The sequence below is a fragment of the Pinus tabuliformis genome, chromosome 4_2 (genome assembly GCF_031772625.1).
Source record: "Pinus tabuliformis cultivar Carrire ecotype Pingquan chromosome 4_2, CPIR1, whole genome shotgun sequence".
Classification (NCBI taxonomy): domain Eukaryota; kingdom Viridiplantae; phylum Streptophyta; class Pinopsida; order Pinales; family Pinaceae; genus Pinus; species Pinus tabuliformis.
Window position 1 is genome coordinate 1,041,324,015 of NC_142304.1, and position 25,665 is coordinate 1,041,349,679.

At 36.2% G+C, this 25,665-nt stretch overlaps 1 protein-coding gene across 1 annotated transcript; it reads right to left on the reverse strand.

The window, feature by feature from the left end:
* Nucleotides 1-580: 580 nt before the first annotated feature.
* On the reverse strand, nt 581-3,738 carry LOC149173177 (uncharacterized). Its single transcript, XM_089424527.1, has one exon. The coding sequence runs from the start codon at nt 2,165-2,167 to the stop codon at nt 1,271-1,273; it is 897 nt and encodes a 298-aa protein (XP_089280653.1). The 5' UTR covers nt 2,168-3,738; the 3' UTR covers nt 581-1,270.
* Nucleotides 3,739-25,665: the final 21,927 nt, after the last annotated feature.

Sequence of the window (25,665 nt, forward strand, 5' to 3'; positions counted from 1 at the left end):
CCATACTGTGAATACTATCATCCATGACAGCTCAATTCGGAATGGAAAATAGGAAAACATGTTACGTTGAAGTACATCAAATATGATCATATAGATTGCAAAGAATCCCATAATGTGAAGATTATGACAGCACAATATATATATGGGAAAAAAGTATAAACATGTTATGTGAGAATATTATGAAAGTGCCTGTTATAGATATTATACATTATAAAGAATGAAATACTTGTTTATGATTTATTTGGATTCTGATTTTGTGCTTAAAAAATATGATTCAATAGATTGCAAAGAATGAATTACTGTAGCTAGCTTGGAAGCCCTTCACCCCTCCATTTAGGATATTTGGCAAGGAACCCCAACTTGGAAAGATTGGGAATCTTCACGTTTGACTGAGCAACATTTAGTGATTGGTCCTCAAGGAACTGTTATGGACCTCACAAAATTTTTAATTGAATAACTTGCAACATTCTACATGCCTGTGCAAAATTTTCTTGTATGAAACATGCAGTCTGAAACTTCGATTTCCTTTCCTCATTCAATCCACTTTCATGTTCTCATTATATAAGAGAAGAAAAATGTCAAGTTACAAAAGCATAAACCACAAGATATAAACTTCAACTTGCTTTCTTATAAAAGCAGCATATAGCAACCATTTTGCAGAACCAGGTTAAGGCATGCTGATTGTTAAATAGGTCCAAAAACTCATATGCCTCCCAGCACGATTCCATGAAAACCGACGAGTGGGTCAACAAGGAGGCACTGGTTATTTTCTACAGGAAGCTCAATAATAAAGAGCTTCAGATGAATCATTACTGCAACAATAGAAAATGAATACCTGCACCTAACATAAAGGATCACATTTTACATTACAGAATGCAAGATGACCTCTTGCATATTGCAAATAAACTGAGCTTAGATCACTGTCTGGATCGAGAAAATAAACAGCCAGGCAAGCCCAATTGGTGGCATCCCCTAGTCTGAATTGGACTTTGCAAAATATCTATGGGAATTCAAATACCAATCACCACTCTGCCTCCATGACCTTCTCAGGAGCAAAACAAACAAAATCCCCAGCGGCGACAGCACCAGTAGTGAGGGACAGGCCCAAAGTCAACCACGTTATAACAAAACCAATCCTAGAATCAACAATAGCCTACAAAGTGGTGTGAATACATAAGTCGAAACACACTCCAACATTGCTGGTCCATCTCCTTAAACTAAAATGGAATGTCACTGAATTGAGCAAACTGCTAACACCACAAACCTGTGGTCAATTCAATTTCCAAGCATAAAGCAATAAACAATAGTCTGCAAGGACACCAGTGCTCTTCTCCTCTGATTCTGCACAACCATCAAACTTTATTGGCGATCTGTTGTTCGAATTCTGCACAATCGACTTTCGAGGAGCAGAAGAGGATATGGGCTTGAAGACAAACAACGCATGGCCCAAACCAGGATTGAATAACCAATCATGAATATCCCAGAAAACTTGCAGAATAACACCATTGGCACTTACAGTCTGATTGCCTCTGAACTTCCAGAGCAACTGCTTCACCTGTAAAATTACCTGCCCATCCACCTTGATGCTCATTTCAGGATCTCTGGGTCCAGTTGTATGGTATTCAATAGAGATGTCATGAGGTTTATTACCAGCCTCATCCAACTTAGTCCTCGTGTTGAAGTACTTCTTGCCAAAGACATGCTCTTTTTTGGAGATCAAGGTGGCTTCTATAACTGAAGGCCTGGCCTTAGTCTTTTTCAAAGCCTCCTTCTTCATGTCTCCCAACAGCAGAACGACCTCTTCGTCACAGACAACTGCAACATAGAATCCTTCCTGGGGTTCATGCCCGCAGAGAAATTTAGCAGAGCCAAGATCCCAGAAAACTTCGACCTTTAGTCCATCGACCTCAAAGCTCTTAGAGCCCTGTTTTCTCCAGAAGTACCATGGCTTAAGCTCGACTTTGCACATTGATTGAGCACTAAGGTCCTCGTCCTCGTCTACTGATATACTCAGGCCCTGGCCCATGACATTCTTGCACCAGGTCACGGTCAGAAGTCGACAATGCCCTGCCAGTTTGGTCTGATATGTGCAGGTAACCAGACTCTGGGTCGATTTGCCTTGGAGGCCTCTGTCGCCAGAAAAACAAGAAGGAATTGCATCCGACATGTCTACTGAAGGCTTGAAGTTTATAGAAGATTAGAACCCTGGACTTCCCTTAATATTGAATCCAATTCAATGGTCAATCCTGGCGCCTGAAATTGTGGAAAGAACCAGCGTTCCTAATAAAAAAAAATATTAAAAATGGAGCAACTGGGATCTGAGAAAACTGTAGTTTCAGCGAACCGACCTAGTCGAACCTTGGATTTATTCTATAAAATGCACTATTCTACGTATGGCAGAGTACACCATTACTGATATAGGGCTTGAGAAGATACAATCCAAGCACTAATTGACTGGAAGCCACTCGGTCCAACGACTTCTGCCGACTGAAACCTTCAGCAGTGGCTGAAGGTTCTTCACTCCAATATATCAGAGGGTTGAATGGACCATATAAACAAAGAGAGCGATATATTAACTGGATGGCTGACTGTAGACCCAAATGCACAGACAGGCCTAAAACACATTGCAGATTCTCTGATGCCCTTGAAAGCTTATCCGACAATATCCTCCTAGCACAACCACATAGAATGTGTTTGATTTAGGTCAACTTATGAGGCACTGATAATAATATCCTCCACATTTTTTGATGTTGCACAATTTTAACTGGATTGCTCCTGCTCTGGTCAAACCAATCTGGATCAGATAAACCTAATATTGATCAACTCCCCTGTTGATTGAGCTGCAATATCGTACTGACACAGCCACATAAACTGTATTTGATTTACATCAAATAGTGAATAGGATCCTGATCAACCTGATAATATCCTTATCAAACCTTGTCGATCTTTCCATCAGGCAGGGGCTTTAACTGGGTTGATCCTACTCTGGTCATGGCAATCCTGATCAGATCAACCCAGTGCTGCTTAAGTCGGCAGTAGTTTTACCACAGCAAGCCCCGGCTCTATTCTCAGTGCATTGGGCTCACCTTAAGAATCCCAAAGGAATTTCCATCCCCAAACGGAGTTTGGATGGTTAAGGTGAAAAAGAAGAAGAAAAAACCCTCCTGCCTATTCAGATTCAAATCTCAGGCCCTCGTACAAATTTCTCAGACCTGGGCTCGGAAGGATTCGAGCAGAACTAAACTGGCAATGTATATATTGAAAACTGCCCAGTGCCCAGTTTCTCAGAGGCTGTGAAAACCAACCAATCGATCGATACGGCACATGAATGAATGAATGTCTGATCGATTGAATGATGAGAGACGCACATACAGTACAGTCAAACACGATCGATTCCCCCTCGTTCAAAAGGGCATTAGTGATACCTCTCCCTGAAATGATCGCTTCCACCTATAGAAAACAAAATCTGCAGAGATTCCAATGCAAATTTTGTTATGAAAAGGCGGTCTGCAATCTAAAAAAGACAGATCTCAGGGCGGTACTGCCGTCTGAGGCTCGGATGCAGCCTCGACAGAATAAAACCGCATTAAAAAACAAGAAATTTCTACTGTTCTCGGTCGTTAAGCAACTGGGCTGCTTGGAAGCTGCCGCCGCTCCTGCAGGACCAGCTGTTAATGCACGCGGAGTCCGAAAATTCATCTCCATCACTGAAGTACCCCTCGTGTTATTCTCATTATCCCCCCTCATGGAGTTTTTCGATATATTTTTTTTTAATTTGTTGTGTAGATCCAAAAATGGTTTTAGGTGGTGGTTTTCACGTGAGCGGTTTTCCAAGTGGATTTGGCCTGATTCAACGGTCCTCCTGACACGTGGCTTTCGATCGCATGTTTGACTGGCGGTGATAGGTGGACAGATGGATCAATAATTTGGCCTCTTCCTAAAGTTGTGTGGAGTTGGATACCCACTTGAAATTCTTTTGGGTTTTTCCCATTCTTGGGCTCCTAACGTAAGAAAGAATCTAGTCCCCCCTTTAGCTAACGTATGATAGAATCTAGTCTCCCTTGTTTTGCCCCATGGGGCATGGCATTAGGGGCCATTTGACTCATGGCAACAAATTTTACATATGGGCAAGTCTCATGCATTTTCCAAACGCTATCAAAGTCTTCTCAAAATGCTTTGCTGGAAGGAACAGGGAGTTGGGGGTGCTCTACACACAAACGTGTGATTCCTGTACATGAATGGATTTGTAAAGTCAAAAGGCAATAAGCTCCACTCATAACAAAGTCAAAATGTTGATAGGGTTACTATAGCTTTGAAAATGGTGACATGGAATTGCATAATCAAAGGCTGTAAATTTCTACCTTTGAAAATGGGAAGAATTTTTACAATGAAGTGAATTTATCCATCATTAACTTATTTTGAAAAAAATTAATAACTAACCCAGTATTATATAGGTAAGTTAACATTACTAGTTGTAGGTAAGTTAACTTTACTAGTGATTGCTAATGTTATTTAGTGTTTCACTTATTTCATGTTTATATATACTCATTTTGAATCTCTTTAGGTGAAATATATGAGTGTACATTAACCGATTTATGAGATCTCACTCACAAATGTGGAGAAACATCCCTTGTGTTTCCTCATAAAATTTTCTTTAGCAAAAAAGATAGACCAATCAATGTCATCTAAGACAGGCACATTCACATTAGAGCAAATATTTGTCACCATTACCATTATATAAAATGGATAAGGTTGTTGTAAGTTTGAAAATGATTACATTGAATTACACCATTAAAGGGTTTGCAATACATTTGAAAATTGGGAGAAGTACCATTAGAAATGGAATGAGTTTATTCAAGTATAACTTTATTTGCAAATAGTAGATAGCTCACAAAGTATATAGGCAAGTTAATATCCTAAGATATTAGGTCTATCGATTGTCACCAATGGTGTTCAACGTTTCAATCATTTTGTGTTAATAGATGCTCATTTTGAATTCCCTTGGGTGACGCACATTAGTGTGCACTCACAAATTTATTAGAGATGCCATCCACAAATAAAATATCCCTTGTATTTCCTTGTGGTGGTTTCCTTAGAAAATATTAGGCAAGTCAATGTCATCTAAGGCATGTGCATTCACAATAGCACTAATATTTGTCACTATTGCTAGAATTTCTATGGATGCCAACCCAAAACTTTTGTTAATATAAACCTCAAAATTCTGACAACATCAACAAGAGAAATTATCAATATCAATCAAAAATCTCGATAAACAGCAAAACCATATCCCATTAACATGAAATAAGTTCCTCACCAACACCAACTCAAGATTCAAGTCAATAACAACTACAATTGAGAAGTCCATTTACCAAATGGATAATTACAGGGAGGGGAATCATATGGGACTCATATTGAGTAATTCAATGTTTAAGGAAGATCAAGATCCAAAAAAGGGTGTAGTTGGTTTTGGATTTCATTAATTCGTCAAGTTCCAAACAATTCAGATTAAGCTACTATGTTGCAATTACATTATTCATTAACAAGTTTTGTTTAATTCAAAACATGAGCTTCAATTTGTTGTTCATCTTAGGTCTTCCAATTTTGATCTCTTTCCCTCCTTTGGCCCAGGAACAAGGAGTTGGGGGTGCTCTACACACAAACGTGTGATTCCTGTACATGAATGGATTTGTAAAGTCAAAAGGCAATAAGCTCCACTCATAACAAAGTCAAAATGTTGATAGGGTTACTATAGCTTTGAAAATGGTGACATGGAATTTCATAATCAAAGGCTATAAATTTGTACCTTTGAAAATGGGAAGAATTTTTACAATGAAGTGAATTTATCCATTCATTAACTTATTTTGAAAAAAATTGATAACTAACCCAGTGTTATATAGGTAAGTTAACATTACTAGTTGTAGATAAGTTAACATTACTAGTGGTTGCTAATGTTATTTAGTTTTTGACTCAGTTCATGTTTATATATATTCATTTTGAATTTCTTTAGGTGAAATATATGGGTGTGCATTAACTGATTTATTAGATGTCACTTACAAATGTGGAGAAACATTCTTTGTGTTTACTCATAAAATTTCGCGTAGTCTAACGAGGCGAAAGAGTTACCAAGAAAGTTATGGAAATTCTGATCATATTTAGAGAAAATCCGGCAAGGATTTTCGTAAATCCAGGTTATAGTTGTTAAACTTCAAAATTTTAGGTGTCTTAGACATTTTTTATCGTGATGAATCTATTTCCACCATCAAAAACGCGATTCAAACACTGCCTCTACAAGATTTTTTGAAAAAAAATTACCCAGATTCTGGCCACTTTTGGCCGTCCGGGCAATTCCTCCGCCTCCTTAGACGACTCCATAAAATTTTCTTTAGCAAAAAAGATAGACCAATCAATGTCATCTAAGACAAGCACATTCACATTAGTGCAAATATTTGTCACCATTACCATTGTATAAAGTGGATAAGGTTGTTGTAAGTTTGAAAATGATTACATCGAATTACACAATTAAAGGGTTTGCAATACATTTGAAAATTGGGAGAAGTACCATTAGAAATGGAACGAGTTTATTCAAGTATAACTTTATTTGCAAATAGTAGATAGCTCACAAAGTATATAGGCAATTTAATATCCTAAGATATTAGATCTATCGATTGTCACCAATGGTGTTCAGCGTTTTAATCATTTTGTGTTAATAGCTGCTCATTTTGAATTTCTTTGGGTGACGCACATTAGTGTGCACTCACAAATTTATTAGAGATGCCATCCACAAATAAAATATCCCTTGTATTTCCTTGTGATGGTTTCCTTCGAAAAAGTTAGGCAAGTCAATTTCATCTAAGGCATGTGCATTCACAATAGCACTAATATTTGTCACTATTGCTAGAATCTCTATGGATGCCAACCCAAAACTTTTGTTAATATAAACCTCAAAATTCTGACAACATCAACAAGAGAAATTATCAATATCAATCAAAAATCTCGATAAACAGCAAAACCATATCCCATTAACATGAAATAAGTTCCTCACCAACACCAACTCAAGATTCAAGTCAATAACAACTACAATTGAGAAGTCCATTTACCAAATGGATAATTACAGGGAGGGGAATCATATGGGACTCATATTGAGTAATTCAATGTTTAAGGAAGATCAAGATCCAAAAAAGGGTGTAGTTGGTTTTGGATTTCATTAATTCGTCAAGTTCCAAACAATTCAGATTAAGCTACTATGTTGCAATTACATTATTCATTAACAAGTTTTGTTTAATTCAAAACATGAGCTTCAATTTGTTGTTCATCTTAGGTCTTCCAATTTTGATCTCTTTCCCTTCTTTGGCCAAGGAACAAGGAGTTGGGGGTGCTCTACACACAAACGTGTGATTCCTGTACATGAATGGATTTGTAAAGTCAAAAGGCAATAAGTTCCACTCATAACAAAGTCAAAATGTTGATAGGGTTACTATAGCTTTGAAAATGGTGACATGGAATTGCATAATAAAAGGCTGTAAATTTGTACCTTTGAAAATGGGAAGAATTTTTACAATGAAGTGAATTTATCCATTCATTAACTTATTTTGAAAAAAATTGATAACTAACCCAGTGTTATATAGGTAAGTTAACATTACTACTTGTAGATAAGTTAACATTACTAGTGGTTGCTAATGTTATTTAGTTTTTGACTCAGTTCATGTTTATATATATTCATTTTGAATTTCTTTAGGTGAAATATATGGGTGTGCATTAACTGATTTATTAGATGTCACTTACAAATGTGGAGAAACATTCTTTGTGTTTACTCATAAAATTTCGCGTAGTCTAACGAGGCGAAAGAGTTACCTAGAAAGTTATGGAAATTCCGATCATATTTAGAGAAAATCCGGCAAGGATTTTTGTAAATCCAAGTTATAGTTGTTAAACTTCAAAATTTTAGGTGTCTTAGACATTTTTGATGGTGATGAATCTATTTCCACCATCAAAAACATGATTCAAACACTACCTCTACAAGATTTTTTGAAAAAAAAATTACCCAGATTCTGGCCACTTTTGGTCGTCCGGGCAATTCCTCCGCCTCCTTAGACGACTCCATAAAATTTTCTTTAGCAAAAAAGATATACCAATCAATGTCATCTAAGACAAGCACATTCACATTAGTGCAAATATTTGTCACCATTACCATTGTATAAAGTGGATAAGGTTGTTGTAAGTTTGAAAATGATTACATCGAATTACACAATTAAAGGGTTTGCAATACATTTGAAAATTGGGAGAAGTACCATTAGAAATGGAACGAGTTTATTCAAGTATAACTTTATTTGCAAATAGTAGATAGCTCACAAAGTATATAGGCAAGTTAATATCCTAAGATATTAGATCTATCGATTGTCACCAATGGTGTTCAGCGTTTTAATCATTTTGTGTTAATAGCTGCTCATTTTGAATTTCTTTGGGTGACGCACATTAGTGTGCACTCACAAATTTATTAGAGATGCCATCCACAAATAAAATATCCCTTGTATTTCCTTGTGATGGTTTCCTTAGAAAATGTTAGGCAAGTCAATGTCATCTAAGGCATGTGCATTCACAATAGCACTAATATTTGTCACTATTGCTAGAATCTCTATGGATGCCAACCCAAAACTTTTGTTAATATAAACCTCAAAATTCTGACAACATCAACAAGAGAAATTATCAATATCAATCAAAAATCTCGATAAACAGCGAAACCATATCCCATTAACATGAAATAAGTTCCTCACCAACACCAACTCAAGATTCAAGTCAATAACAACTACAATTGAGAAGTCCATTTACCAAATGGATAATTACAGGGAGGGGAATCATATGGGACTCATATTGAGTAATTCAATTTTTAAGGAAGATCAAGATCCAAAAAAGGGTGTAGTTGGTTTTGGATTTCATTAATTCGTCAAGTTCCAAACAATTCAGATTAAGCTACTATGTTGCAATTACATTATTCATTAACAAGTTTTGTTTAATTCAAAACATGAGCTTCTTTTTGTTGTTCATCTTAGGTCTTCCAATTTTGATCTCTTTCCCTCCTTTGGCCAAGTTACTATCTTGCCAAAAAGAACATTAAAATTGTATTTAAGCCCCATAAAGCCCTCAAGCAATTATTCCGGACAGCCAAAGACAAGTCAGACCCCATGCTAGGATCAGGGATCTATAAGAATCCCTATTCTTGCAGTAGATGATATATTGGCCAAACTTGTCACCCTTTCAAAGCCCACTTCAAACAACACATAGTTGAAACCAGCCATAACTGTCTTTCAAAGTATGTCATCGTTGAGCACTCATTTAAGTCCAAGCACTTAATTTGTTTTGATCAATAAAATAATCCTTGCCTCCGTTCCTTTCTAGTGTCTTTCTATAGCTCTTGAATTATTCAAGAAGCCCTCGAAATTGAGAACCCTAATAAGAGGATGAATATATGTTGAGTCAATCCTAAAAACTCGTCATCTACCATCTCACTCATTGATTCTCACCCTTCGTTGCCTCTCTTCCGCCCTTGGTGACCTTCATTGAACTGACCCGCCTCCCTCCCCTTCTTTTTAGAAATCTTATTATCATTTCCATAAATGTGTTCATCATTTTCAAATTGGACCCTCATTCTATTTTCATTAACATTATTCATTAGATTATATTCCCTAATTAATTTAATTATTATTTTCAATTAATAGATATTATTTATTATTAATTCTTGTTTTATATTTTTAGATTATTTATTTTTTAATTAATTCTTATTTTAAATCATTAATTCCCAAATATGGTGTATTTAAGTAATTCTTATATTATTTTATTAATTAAATTACTAACATTCTTTTTTCAATTCTTATTTATTATTAATTTTTATAGGGGAAATGTTATAGTGTCCATAAAAAGTTAAAAGTAATAAAAATAATAAAACTCAATTTCTTACATTGTAATTTAGTTTTAATTAATAAAATTATGAAAAAAAATAAAATAATATATATATATATATATATATATATATATATATATATATATAGTAACAACAATAAGTTAAGATCTATTTTACCCTATAAAATAGAATAATGATTCTCTAACCATATTTAAATTTAATTAATAAGCACATCAAAACTTTAATACTTACAATATAACAATATGTTTGTCATAGATATTATTAACTTGTAAACAATAAGTTAAGATCTATTTTACCTTATAAAATAGAATAATGATTCTCGAACCATATTTAAATTTAATTAATAAGCACATCAAAACTTTAATACTTACAATATAACAATATGTTTGTCATAGATATTATTAACTTGTAAATAGGCTTTGTTTTTTTTTCAGAGAGAAAATCAACATATGGCCTAGGCCAGCAGATATTACAGCATATGGCCGAAGCCAACAGATATTACAGCATATGGCCGAAGCCAGCAAATTTTTCCAACATATGGCCGAAGCCGTTACAGATATCCTTCATAAGAAGCCAGCTATCCTTCGTGGGGTCCTCAGCGAAGCAGGGCCGCAGGAATCGATCCCGGCTGGGGGAGCGAAAGCCATCCGCCCCAGCCGTCAAGTCATGCACATCGCGTGCATGGGCCAACACCATGGCTCATCAATACAATATGTCCATAAATCATCTCTCATTTCACAATCAAAATATTTTATTTGAATTTAATTTTACAACATTTTTTTGAATAAATCTATAAATATTAATTACTTTTGAGATATGTCTACACTTCTATCACATTAAAATATATTAGATATAAATAGTAGCTATAAATTAAAATCTATTTTACTATATGAATTAAAATAGTAATTTTGTAACAATACTTAAATTTCATTAATAAGCACATAAAAACTTAATACTTAAATATAACAAGATTTTTAACTTGGATATTCACCCTCACTCGGCCATGGATATTATTAACCATACCATACCATGGGCCAATATGATGGCTCATCAATACCACAAGCCCAAAAACCATCTCTTATTTCACAATCAAAATAATACTTACAACATAACAAGATTTTTAACCATGGATACTCACCTCACTTTACCATGGATATTACTAACCATACCATACCATGGGCCAATGCCACGGCTCATCAATACCACACTCTCATTTCACAATCAAAATAATTTGTAAATATGTACATTTTTTTTATTTAATTTTATTACATTTTTGGGTCAGAAATAGTGTCCATCCCAATATGGAAGAGATGTTGTAATGTCTTGTTATATTACGTTATCTAAACATTTTGACCCAATGAAATTACATTAAAGTAAAAATTAAAAATTAAAAAAATTAAAATTATTAATTAAAACATTTTGACTAAGTGAAATTACATACAAATAAAAATTAAATGAAAAAATAAAATTAATAATTAAACCAACCTCTGAGACTTGATAGATCTAGAGTTAAGATAGATCGAGGCTTGTAATTAATTCTATTTTAGTTCTTAATTCTCATTAATTCTTATTCTTGTGGTGTTGCCATGGGCTCCCCCCTTTCCCCGATTGTTGCGAATCTTTTTATGGAAGATTTCGAAGCCAAAGCTTTAGCCTCGGCTTGTCTCCTTCCCAAGCTTTGGAAAAGGTATGTGTATGATACTAATGTCATGTGGTCCCATGGCCAAGAGGAGTTGGATCACTTCTTCAATCACCTCAACGATCAGTCCTCTGCCATTAAGTTCACCATGGAGGAAGAGGTCAATGGTAGCCTCCCTTTCCTAGATATTCTTATTTCTAAGAATAAGGACGGCTTTCTCTCCCACTCGGTGTTCCGGAAGAAAACGCATACTGAGCAGTATCTTCATGCTGATTCCCATCATTTCCCTACTTAGGAGATGGGTGTCCTTAACACCCTCGCCACTCGTGCCCTCAGGATTTCTGATAATGAGAGCTTTGATAAGGAGAGATCCCATCTCCTTGATGTCTTCGTTGAGAATGGATATAGTAGGCGCCTAGGTCAGAAGGCTTTCCTTAAAGCATCTAGAAATGCAGTTATGAGGAAAGAACCTAAGGAGCGCCGGCTAGGTGTCCATCTTCCCTATGTCCAAGGAACCACGGACAAGATTGCTCAGATCCTTAAGAGGTATGATATTCCCTCTTCATTTAGACCCCTCAGCACAATTCGTAATTCCCTCCGATCGGTAAAAGATCCCGTTAACCCCAAGGACATGAAGGGTGTCTACTTGATCCCTTGTTCTTGTGGGACCCCCTACATCGGGGAAACAGGGCGCTCCATCCATCAGAGGATCAGCGAACATGCAGCTGACCTAAGACATGGGAGAACCAAGTCTTCAGCGTTAGCAGAACATGTGGCTAAGACCAAGCATCAGGTTTGTATTGAGGAGGCTAAGGTTGTTGCCAAAATTGCCCAGTTCCATCATCGTAAACTCAGGGAAGCTATTGAGATCGAAAGAAGGCCTAACAATCTCAATAGAGATGATGGCTGGAAGATCAGTAGATGCTGGATCCCTGCCCTTTCATCTTAGTCTTCCCCCCCCCCCCCCCCCTTTCATCTTTTTCGCTTTCGTCGTTCCCCTTGGAGCCTTCCTGTCTCCTAGGGTTTATCCTTCTTGCTCTGGACTCTGTCCGGTCCTTCTCCTTTTATTTTGAGTCACTCCTTTTCCCTGATTGATATTGGTATTTATAATCATAACAATATTTATTTACTTATTTTATTATTATTATTATTTATTTTATTATTTTTTCGTAACTAATTTATATTTATATATATATATATATATATATATTAATTTATTGATTTATTGACCTATTAACAAATATATATTACTATTATTATTATATATTTATTTGCTTATTTTTATTTTGAGTCGCTCTTTCCTGATTATATTTTGAGTCACTCCTTTTCCATGATTGATATTGGTATTTATAATCATAACAATATTTATTTACTTATTTTATTATTATTATTATTTATTTTATTATTTTTTCGTAACTAATTTTTGACCCCGTGACCTCCCAAACTGGGAAAGTGCTTTTAGCAATGGGAACTCGACCATTTGAGCTATCCTTTGGGGCTATCTATTAACGAATATATATTATTATTATTATTTATTTTTATTTTTATTATTATTATTATTTATTTATTTTTGTATTTTATTAATTTTTTGGTAACTAATTTTTATATATTATTATTTTTAATTTATAATTGATTTATTTATTAACAAATATATATTATCATTGTTTATTTTCTTATTTGTATTATTATTATTATTTTTATTTTGTTATTTCTTTCGTAACTAATTTATATGGATGGAAAGGATGGAAAGGATCTGCCATATTTGTGAGAATAGGAGCATCGAGGATGAAAACCACTTCCTCTTAGAGTGCCTTGCATACAACCACATTAGATCTCAATTTCACAACCTTTGTTACAATACTGACATTCCTAGCCTTTTACAATGCCAAAATTATAGTGAACTTGGGAGGCTTCTCTCCAAGCTTTTTGAGCATAGGGATAAAATCTTAAATCAAAATAAATAATTTGTCTTTTTAGGTCCGATAGATCATTATTTGGTCTCAGCGGACGTTAACCATCATCATCATCATCATCATATATATTTTTTTTAATTTTATATATATTTATTAACGAAGATATATTATTATTATTATTATGTATTTATTTGCTTATTTTTATTTTTATTATTATTTATTTATTTGTTTGTTTTATTTAACTATCATCTTACATTTACCCTATTTATATTTTATACAAAAGTTAGGTCTTCAATTTAACTAATTTCCATTTAATTAAAATTTGTAATTATTAAATTATACATTTTTAACTAATTAATAACGTAAACACCTTCTAAAATTATTTCATTTATATAATTATATATTTATATATAGGTATGGTCATCTTTTTTTTAATGACCAATTTGACTTTTGAATGTCCCTAAGTCAAAGCTAGTCGTTGATCTAGATAGCCATTGGAGGCCCTGCTCAGACTATTTAACATGCAAAGCTGGATTTATTTCTTCAACTTGTCCTGACTATGAGCCACACTTACTGGTTCGAAACGCGTCGACAAAGGTCTTTTTATATAATTTACACCGAAACTCTTCTTATAATATATATTATCTTATTATTAATTTGAATTTATTATAAATTAGTTAATTATTAATAATTTTTAAATTTAAATTAATTTTTAATTAATTCTTTCTCTACTTTATTATTCGATTTTCAATTGTAAATTTAGTCCAATACAAATTACCATTATTATTTTTAACGTGGGGTTCGCACGACTTCTGCTCTATTCTCAACTCATAAAGAGTACAAACAGATTTTACCTTTATTTTGCAATGTTAGACATCCCAAAATGATGCTTCGTATGAGGAAAAATGAGTACACTTTATAGCCTTTTTTTATTACATGAGAGGTATTGAAAAATGAAAAAACTTTATAGCTTATTTTTAATTTTGAAATGTATTGAATGCTTTTAATAAATTGAATTTTTAAAAATATTTAATATTTAAAAGAATGGTTATAGATTTATTTTAGGTACGGATTTAATATAAGTTGAGAGGGATTAAATTTTCTCAGTAAGATGATAGATTATGTTTTAATTTTTTGGGTACGTATTTAATATAAGTTGAGAGGGAAAAATAATATGTCAAAAATTAGAACCCAAAAATTATCAATGGTAAAACTTCTCTCACATATATATATATGTATAATGTTAAAAAGAAATATTTTAATGTTGTATATAATAAATAACCAATATGAGTTATGAAGAAAATATTTTAATATAAATAAATATTGAGTTATACTTAAAAATATATTAATAACAAAAAAAAAATAGTTTGTGTGTGGTGATCTATATTGCTTATAACCGACATTGTTTTTTTACATAATATTTTATTTTATTTTATTTTAAGAGGTACACATGTCAACTCCAAATTGAGGATCAATATACTTACACACTGCCTTCACACTTGGTTGTAAAATGAAACTCTAGACTCAATAAGAGAGATACTTGAGTTTTTATGGTTATTCGTGTTCATTCCAATTTTATTATAAAAGTATTGATTTTAATTGCAATTTTATATTACTTAATTTATATTTTTAAATGTATAAATTGATTTTTTAAAACCTTTATAACATTATGATTATGAGATCTTAATATTATAATTTCAACAATACTTTTAAAATTTTAACCAAATTTTAAATAAAATTGATCGAAAATATATATCTAAAAAATAAAAACATAAAAAATTTAATGTTTAAACTACATTAAATAAAAGTCTCACAAAAAATATTAAAAGAACAAAAATATAAACTAACATAAACTCATTATATTTAAGTAATAAAATATTTATACTTTAATATTCTCTATCTTACTCTTTTTTTAAGGGGGTATGGAAGCGAAGTTAAATGATAAATAACAAGATTACATAGATTATAGATTATGAGTGGGCGCTTACCATTAGTCTACCACATGTGAAATTAAACCAATAACAAAATAATAAGCCTCTATAAAATGCATTATCAATGCTAAAATGAAGCATATCAAACTATAGTGTTTACAAGCTATCACATTTCTATGAGGATTGGCATGATGCCAAAATGTATCATAGAAATTAATTTCATATCAAATGAAAAAAAATCAAAGAAAGCATAAACATAGTAGTTAAGAGGAGAGTGAGGTTTCCAACTCAATTGATTTGGCCATCACCTTGATGTTGGTATCAAGATTAGGATGTGTTTTAATGTGAGTAAACCTTCTCTCCATGTTGACCGACTACAACTGAATTTCTTCAAGTAAAATTGGAATTTTATCCCTCACAGTGTGGCATTCTAGCAAGACCTTGCCAAGGAGCAACTTAAGTTGTTAGTAGAAGACAATTTTGTGGGGATATTGTTTTTTTTCCATACATGTGCCTAATATATGGCACTGAGGTGGTAGGCCCCTCTAACAACTCTATATCCAAATGGTGTTGATGTCTAATTTGAATGTCCTCCTCCAACTCTGTAGGTTCTTATTGCACTTTTGATGAAGTTTGGTCATGGTAGAGATAAGTAGAAGAATTGGCACAAAATTGAGCCTGCGTGCCACTCGGAGAACCTTGTCCCCCACCACCCCAATGACATCTCTCATTTTTTTGTGTTATGGCCACTATAAGAAGGAAGAAAAGCGAAATATTGAGAAACAAGGCTATCAAGGGGCTAAGGAAGCGCAAAAAGGAAAAGATTTTGAATGTAACACCCCCTCCCCCCAGGTCCACCCAAGCAGCCAACCAGTCGAGCAAACATGTGATGAGAGAGGTTACTATAAGGGATTCAATCTCCTTGGTGACCTTAAGGAAATGGAATCGAGAGAACATCACAAACAGTCATCCAACATCATCAACATAACCCTCAAGAGATAAGTCAGCCACTCAGACAACCTGTCCCTGGGTCCCACTGTTGTTCTAGATCTCTTAGGCCATAGTCGCTCTCATGCTATGGGAAAGGGAGCGACCAACAACCTAAATTCATTCTCATAGGCCTTTGTGCCAGCGACTGTGGACTTTTCTCAGTAGACCTGTGCCAGCGACCCCGATATTTGAGCCACTTTTCTAGTCTAGAATCTCGGCCTCTGCCCAGAACATGCTACAACCTTCAAAATCCATCAAAGACATGATGACAACGCTGATAAATCAAAAATCAACCTCAGGACTAGGCTTGAGCGTCCCCAACCGGGACTGACATTCTGTCAAACACTTGGCATCAATGCAACTACAGGTCTAGGATACAAGACATAGCATAAATGATTGAAACAATCTATGAAACATAACCAGAAGGGTCACCTCCTTCTCCATTGGACTATCATATCATCAATTAGGTCTTGCATCCATCCATTTAACAATTACAAGTAAATACATGAAATAACCATGACATGAACTAGTCACATAACCATGCTTATAACTAGCATTAAACCATATAAATATAAGAGATATGATAGTCATTAAATCCATATATAAACAAGTACAAAAGTAAAAGAACTTAGCTTTTATTAATCATAGGAAAATCCGACCAGGTTCAGGACTTCCACGTACCACCCAACCATAGACATAGCTGAACCAAATCTCTCTTTCAGCTAGTCACCCACATGCCATATTCCAAGTGTGAATGTAGGATCTCATAGAACAACCAATCCAAGAACAACCAAGGGAATCTAGAGGTTAGACCACCTCCACCCTCACCAAACCATGATCACACCAAAACCGGTGCTCTGATCACAACCAAACAAAACTTGGAATGCCATCTGGAATCCGTCACTATCATTGAGGAATTTTTTTGTCTCCTTGTCTCTCAGTCTTTACCATAATCCAATCCCGGATCACTAGGCCCTAAATCGAGACTAGTCTCTTAGCCTTTACCGCAATCCAAACATGTATTACTAGGCCCTAAACCGAGACTTCTCCCTCACGCTTTACCGTGTATCTCGCAAAAACCAGTCAAGGGATTCTTAGGACTTTTGGAATGAACCTTGAGACCACCTCCGCCCCGGATTCTGAAATCCATCTGACAAACCAAATCTCAAAAAGCAAAGTAAACATCCCAACACAATGGCATCTAGAAAAAGGCAAGGCTAGGCTGAAAACCACTGTCATAACCCAACAAAACCATGCCATTGATAGCAAGAGAACCATACACCAACATGCAAAGCCATGCATGTCCAAACCAGCTAAGAAATCACACATGCAAAAGGTTACCTGCAAGTATTCATGCTGAAGTTGCTTGATCTTGCTCTTATTCCTTGATCCTTTCTTTCCTTCCTTTCCCTTTGTTTTCTTTTTCCTTCCTTGATCCAAAGCTAGAGTGCTCCAAGAAAACTCTAAGTGACCAAGAGTGAGAGAGAGAGAGAGAGAATAATGAGAGAGCTCCAAACTTGAACTGACAAAAGGTTAGAAAAATCTTGCCCACTAATCCTCATAAGCCTTTTTATTAATGAGGCCTCTATTTTCTTCATTTTCCATTATTTTCCTTCAATTTCATCATCACATGCAACCTGTGACCTTTCACCTTATTTTTCTCTTAATTTCCTTTATTTTCATAAATAAATGTTCCAAAAATGTCTTTTTTCCTTTTAATGCCTTTACCTTAGACTTTGCCAATTTTCCTTAGCCAAAACACACATCTAGTGATGCCCACTAGGATATCTTTGCCCAACATTCAGCTTGGAATAAGTGTCCCTTAACTGTGGTCTTATTTTTCCTTTATTTAATTTTATTACATGAAATTTTCACCAGGGTTGTTATAGAACCCTCCCCCTTGGGGAACATCGTCCTCGATGTTAAACCACACCATGACCTCAACAAAACTGCTAAAAAGAAAACATACTACCCATGGAGCTTTATAACTTAGCTCGTTGCAGTATTTACAATGAAAGACTTGCTCAAAAGAAAAACATCATGACAACATGACAATATAACAACCATAATAATATGACACCCATACCGCTTATTGGAGCTTTATAACTTAGCTCATGGTGGTATTTACATCCATATACATATACATACATATACCAAAACATCAAAAAAATATATGCCAACATAAACCAACATCAAACCAAAACTGCTTTGCCCCAAATGGCAAACAATGAAGGATACAGGGCCCAAATCTGATATGTCATCGTCCATGTAGCTTCTTCAGGCCCAAAGTGCTTCCACTGCACTTTAACTTGCTCTATTGATTTTTTCCTAAGCATGAGATGTTTCCACTGTAATATGCATTGAGGCTCCAACTGGAACTCTCCTTCTTGCTCCACCTGCAATACAGACCAATCAATAACATGATCAACATCCTTTATATACTTCTTAAGCAATGAAATATGGAAAACATCATGGACTTTCACTGTTGGAGGCAGTGCAAGTCGATATGCCATTGGTCCAATCCTCTTAAGGATCTCGAAAGGCTTGCAATATTGTGGTGCCAACTTGGCACATGAACCAATCCTCAAAGAGATTTTCTTGGGCTTGATGCACAAATACACATGCTCCCCAACTTGAAACTCCTTGAATACCCTGTGTTGATCTGCATAACTCTTATGTCTATCATGTGCTGCCTTTAGATTCTTCTTTATAACCTTCATTTCCTACTCCATATCTGCCAACATGTCTGGTACAATAAGTACCTTGTTCACTAGATCAGTCCAACTGATGGGAGTGTTACAACTCCATCCATACAATGCCTCGAAAGGTGATCCGGATTTAAACAGGAACACAACAAAATACAGAGATAACCATATACACAAAGATGCAGCGGAAATAATACTTCATTTCATTAATGGAATACTGAAATATGCTTGCAAATAATAATGGAAATAAACCAGCTAGGGCGATGGTAGCTTATCTTTGAGAAGAGATGCGGTGGCTACATGCCTCTGAACTGCTATAAATTGTGTTACAATGAGGATTGAAGGCCTATTTATTATTGAGAAACAATGGAAAACCCTTCACATCCCAAAACATAACACTAGAAGATGAAACGCCAAATTGTGGGCCCCGTTTTGGGGTGAGTTGGACAGCCAACTTCCCGGGGTCGTGAATTGGTCATATTATCTCCATTTGATGCACATGATAGCCCGTTGGAAAGATCTCTCCGAGGACTACGACGGAAAAGATGATTTTTTGACAAAAAAATCACTAGCGGTAGATTTCCCAAAAAACGTCATTTAAGGCCTCAAAACAGCTCCAGAAGTTTAGGACCCAAAAAACTGCTAAAAATAGTAAATTGTGCTATAATTAAGGAAACTGAAAAAATGAAAGAGACAGTTGTGGGGGTCCAAATGGGATAGGTGGGTGGCCACCAACATCCACCTGGATCATTCCTCCCCCCTTAGGAAGCAATGGTCCCCATTGCATTGAGTTCCTCCCTAAGATGAGGAAGCTTCTGCTGAGCTGGGTCTCTGGTGCGTTGTTCTGCAATCTCTGATGTGTCCAGAAATGGTGGGGAGCATGGTCGGTGACAATCCACATTGAACACTCAGTGCAAGCGAAGGAATGGAGGAATGTTGTGCTTCAAAGCATTGTTGCCCATAGCCTTGTTACTGGTGTAAGGACCATGTTGAAGTGGTCTGAGTTTCTGATGGGTTCTGGTAAGGCGCTCCCTCTGCAAATGTAACCAAACTTTGTCGCCCACCTGAAACTTGTGTGGTACCCCTCTGGGTAAGGAGAAGTTGTTCCTGTGTTCTGTCATGACTGTATCCCTCTGTTGCTGCTGCTGTGTGGAGGAACCCTTCGCGGGGGTCATGGATGTAGCAACGATCTTCCCTTTACTTTGGGAGCAAACCAGACAGAAAATAAATTTCCTCATCTGTGAGATGAGCTTGCTGCCTTTCTTAGCAGTGATCAAAGAGGTGGCGGTAGGTGGGGCTACCTCCGGTATCCTGTATATTGAATTATCCAAAGAAATAATGACAGCGCGAGGCCTTGACTCATACACAGCATGTCGCCTCCACAAGTATGGTGATGAGCCCCAAATTTGGTAACATTTTGGGCTCATTTGGCCTACTTACCCTTGCTCAACCCTTCATTTTTCATCACTTATGCATCATTTCTAGTATATTTATGTTATTTGTGCGAAGGAGGGCAGTCATTATTCCTAGGTGGCTAACACATGTTTATTTCAGGTTTTTTTTTACATTTAATGGAGCAAAACCACGCAGATGAGGGCTAGGAGACAGCCAAGATGGGATTGAGGTTTTGTAGGAAGGTTGTCCATAGCATTGAATGGCCTTCCTCGTGATCTCCACCCCAACTCCGAGCTCCAACAGCAACCACCACCAAGCTAGAAGGCAGCCAAACGGATTGTGAGGAAACAACAGATTACTCTTAGTTTGGACAGCCAAACCCCACTAATTTAGGAGGCCAGCTTGGCCCTTGTAATGTATAAATGATGAGGCTGTAGCCTTCGATGGGGACTTTTGAAACTTTGTTGTTTATTCTGGACTACGAGCTGATAGCTCTGTTTTGCTCTTTGTAAGCCATTTTTGGCATGTTATGAGACTTATGACTATTATCTTTTAATGAAAAGCAGGCAGATTTGAGTTCAGTTCTGAGTTCTTAGAGGAGCCATAGCTCTCGGGGTTGGGCCCAACCTGAGAGCAATAGGCCTCCTTTCTTTGTATTGTTACTTTTCTTTCAGCATTGTATTTCTTTTCCTTTACATGCATTTTGAAACACAGTTTGTTGAGTTGAATTTCTTGATGTGATTAAGTAGGTTAGTTTTGTGAATAAAGTTGCTTTCAGTAGTTTAGATTAGAGTAAGGAGATTAGAGTTAATCAGAGCTCAAAAAAGGGTTGACTGCACACTCACTTCCACCTCTGTTTAGAGATTGGAATTGCAGCCCGTGCCACCCACCAAAAACACTGTTTTATACGTTCATGCAAGCTTTGATGAAATGTTCTCGGTTGTAGCAGCATCCATGCGTTCAGATCTTGTGGAATAAATCTTTGTTTCAGTACCATGCAAGAGTTTCCTTACAAAATCACGTTGTTGTTCTATGGTTTTATAAAAACAGTTAGAATAGGTTGATGAAATCTCGGTTTTGTGCAAGACACGGATGATTTGTTTCATTTACACTGTGCAGTATTTCTCCCTCATTCCCGTATCCTTCTAAGCCGTGCCTAGGCCATCCACTCATCCCTCAGTTAGACCACTTACCTCCTAAACTCTTCTATCACCCACGTGATTCTACCTTTTCGGCCTTCCATTTCCTCTTACCTCCTCTAGACCCACCAACTTTACTCACCCCCTCTTCATCTCATCTCTCTGTCCATAAGCCATCACAAGCTCCCCTCCTACCTCCTTGACCATCCATATAGCCTCTTCCACTCATCCATCACCCAAAAATCCTATTGCAGAACATCCTGTAGGAATTAGCAGACTTCCTGTAGAAATCCTGAACATCCTGTAGAACCCCTGCAGACTTCCTGTAGAAGCTTGTAAACACGGTTGCCAAGCACCTGAACGTTATGAACTTCTCTGAAAGGATGCTAGGGATCCCTTAGACCCTCTCTGAGCCTTCCTGACCTTTTCCAAGCATTTCCCTCCTTGATCTATCCCTGCACAGTCAAGACCCAGTTAGAAGCACACACATAATAATTCCAACAACTTGAACAAAAATACAAAAACATGTTTTCTTTAGATCAAAGTAGTCTAGACACATGCACCTCACCTTCCTAGAAGTAATGGCACCTCTTCCAGTATTTTTGCATTCCCACCTTTGCATCAGTAGAACTAGCTGGTAGAATTAGGGTTTGCTAGGGTTTCCATTTCTTGTTGGCTTTCAGTTCCTTCCTGCAGTAGGTTAATTTCCTTTGAGATAGCTTTCGTTCATCGGTTAAAAAGCTTCTTCTGAGAACTCATAGAAGTTGGCTTGAGCCCTAGCGGACTTGTGCCAGCTGACCAAGTGACAGTTGCGACAAGAGCTAGTACTTGTGCATACAGCACCATCGCTTCCAAGTTTGTTACGAACTACCGGGTTGATAAAATTAGAGAAGGAAGCCCCAGGAGTTGTATCATTATTGCTACAATACTGGAGCTCACCATATGGATGGCCTAATAGTACATCACAAACATCCAGAGGTGTAACATCACACAATACCTCGTTTGTGAAGGGCTTGATGTTGTAGGGAAGGCGGCACTGCTGGCGAACTTTGAGATCTCGTCCTTCGTGAAGCCACCCGATACTATACGGCTGTGGGTGTGGTGTAGTTGGTAGGCCCAACCACTTCATGACCTCTACTGAAATGAGGTTCTTTTGGCTGCCACTGTCGACAATGAATTGCAGCGGCGAACCATTCACCCACATCTGTGAGTGGAAAAGACGTTCCCCCTCCTCTGGATCTTCAGGCTCATTTTTCTGGATCTTGGTGGTGGCAACAGTGGCGCTGGGCTCCGCATCAATGATTTGCTTCCCTTTGCCATTCCTCTTGTTAGGTTCTGGCTCAGGGTCAGAACATGCATCTGATTCGGAAGCCTTCAACTCGGCCACCAACAACTGCTTGGTCTGACACTCATTTGTGTTATGAGTGGGACTCTTGTGGAACTCACACCACTTTCCTGTGTCCTTCTTCGGCTCCGTGGTGTTTAAATTTCCTGTAAGTGTCATGGTTTCATTCAATTTTAACTAGTATTGAATTAATCTCAGCTTGCTCCAAGAGTGGCAAGGGCCCACCACCACTTGGAAACAAGTTTTGTACTCAGTATAGATCTTAGAAATTATATGTGATCATCCTTTAGCAGCGTGAATCTTGTTTGGATTACAGAATCGATATTTCATTTCATGCTTAAAATCTTTACCTAGTTTCATAAAGTCTGAATCGAATGTAATAAATCTCATTTCTCAAAATTGTAAAGACCAGTAAGGATTTTTTTGAATGATGATTTTCGACATATGAATGGTCCTTTAATATGATTTCATGTTGCATAATGTTTGATGAATGTGTTTGATTTGGAAAGGTACAGGGATTGACCATCATAGTTTAATTCTCGAAATCGGTTTTGTGTTTTGTTCGTTTTGAGCTTGTATTGTTATATGAAAAATGCTTATGAATTGTTGATTCTGAATTTAAAATAGACCAAAAAGGATTGAACTGAGTTTGAAGTTTAATACTTATTACGCCAAGGTTTTCTGAGTGGTTTGTAATAGCTTTAATCTGGAATGAGTGGTTGAATTTCTGAGTTACAAACAGTTAGTATTGAATTAAATAAACTCAGTGTGCATTTAGTATATGAGATGGAAATTTATATGTCCCGGGATCTATGCATAACATCTAGAATTTTTCTTAGTTAAAACTTTCCTATTTTCTTAGCATAAGAATGTGTTTGTTGAGTGTCACTTGTATTTAGATTGAATCTGGTGTGGCTTTGGTTCTGTAGTAAATGCATGAATACAGTATGAGTTTGGGTTATGTGTATTTTCATCATTTCGAAGAAGTTAAGCTTTCTGAGTGATCTGTCATTTTTGAATCAAATATTTCCTTATTGAAGAGTGGTGATTGGAATCTTTTAATTTTCGAGTGGTGATTAGAATATTTCATAGTGATGAGTGGTGAATTGTAGTTATTGATAATCTTCTCTTAGGTGGTGATTAGGATCTTTTAATTTAAGCAATAGCTTCTCCTTTGTTTACATCATGATTAGTAAAGCCAACCTTGTATTATGGTTTAGTTTATGCAGTGATTGTGTTATTTAATGATTAGAATTCTTTTACAAACAATGATCCATATTACTTGAACTATGAATCTTGAAGCAGTTTGTATAAAGGCTTTGCATTTATTTATTTTTCTTTTTCATTTATGAGTGTATTCTTAAGATAGGTCAATTATTATTGAAATTTTAAATAGGATAAAGATTGGATTTAATAGGCTTATTCACTTCATCTTGTGGCACTTATGGAAAGGAGGAATTAAGCATTTTGTACTTAATTTTGGAACCTAAACTAGAACACAGTATGACTTTAAGACTACGATACTTGGTCGATGATTTAATTTAGGGGACTTAAAACAACAAATAAAACTCCTAACATTTTTGGTGCCATTTTTGGGGAGTTGCAAACAGTCTAGGTAACAATTTGTGTTTTTGAGTTCACGAGTGTTGAAGATTTTGCAGGACAAGCAGAGGGCGGGGAGTGTACGGTAAGACGTGAGTGAAGAGCCACGCATCCACTATGGTGGGGTTGCCCCAAAGTCTGGTTGTTTCTAATGAATCTTTGTAGTATTCTCTTTTCATATGCGTAGAAGTAGAAGTAGGCCTAGGGATAGCAAGGGTAGGTTTATTTCAAATACTCAATCATTTTCATAACTATTTGGTTCCACAAAAACACCCCCAACTAATCCAGTTAATCATTATACAGGTATTAGAGAGGGAGGAGGCACCAACAACAAGGTGGCATCAGCAAAAGAAATACCGCTTCAAAAGGGGCCTGAACAACCACCAATTGTGCCACAACAGGTGCAAACTATTCTAGGAACCATAGTGGGCACAAGACCGGTGCTAATTCCACAATTGGAATCAATAGCCGGAGGACCTCGCAGGGACCTAGGGTCTGGTAACATCAAGATCAACCCAGCTGAATCTTCTTCTAATCGAACCACTACACCAAAGACTACTCCTAAACCTATATTAAAAATGGCTAACAATGGAGGAGGGGAGGAAAACATAAACAATGGGGAAAATCATAGAGATAATGATATAGTACACACCTTATTTGGAGGAAACAATGAACAGAGGGATGGACCAAGAGGAGGTCCTGAGGACCAAGAAGATGAAGCAAAATCAACTTTGGATTTCCTATTTTGGACATTACCAGAAATATTACCATGAAGAATATACCCTTGGCATCGCTTCCACTTTTTCATGGTATGTCTTTTGAAGACCCTGACACATTTTTATTTGAATTTGATATTCTTTGCAGAAGCTACAATTATTATGATGATGCACACAAACTGAAATTATTCCCTGCCACCCTAAAAGACTCAGCCCTAAGATGGTTCATGAGCCTAGGAGAACATACCATTTATTCCTGGGATGATATGAAATCTGTCTTCCTTAATAAATACAAAGATTACTGTAAAAGTAGATATGTTAACAATATCTTTAGGATGCAATAGTCGGAAGATGATAGTTTGGAGGAGTATCTG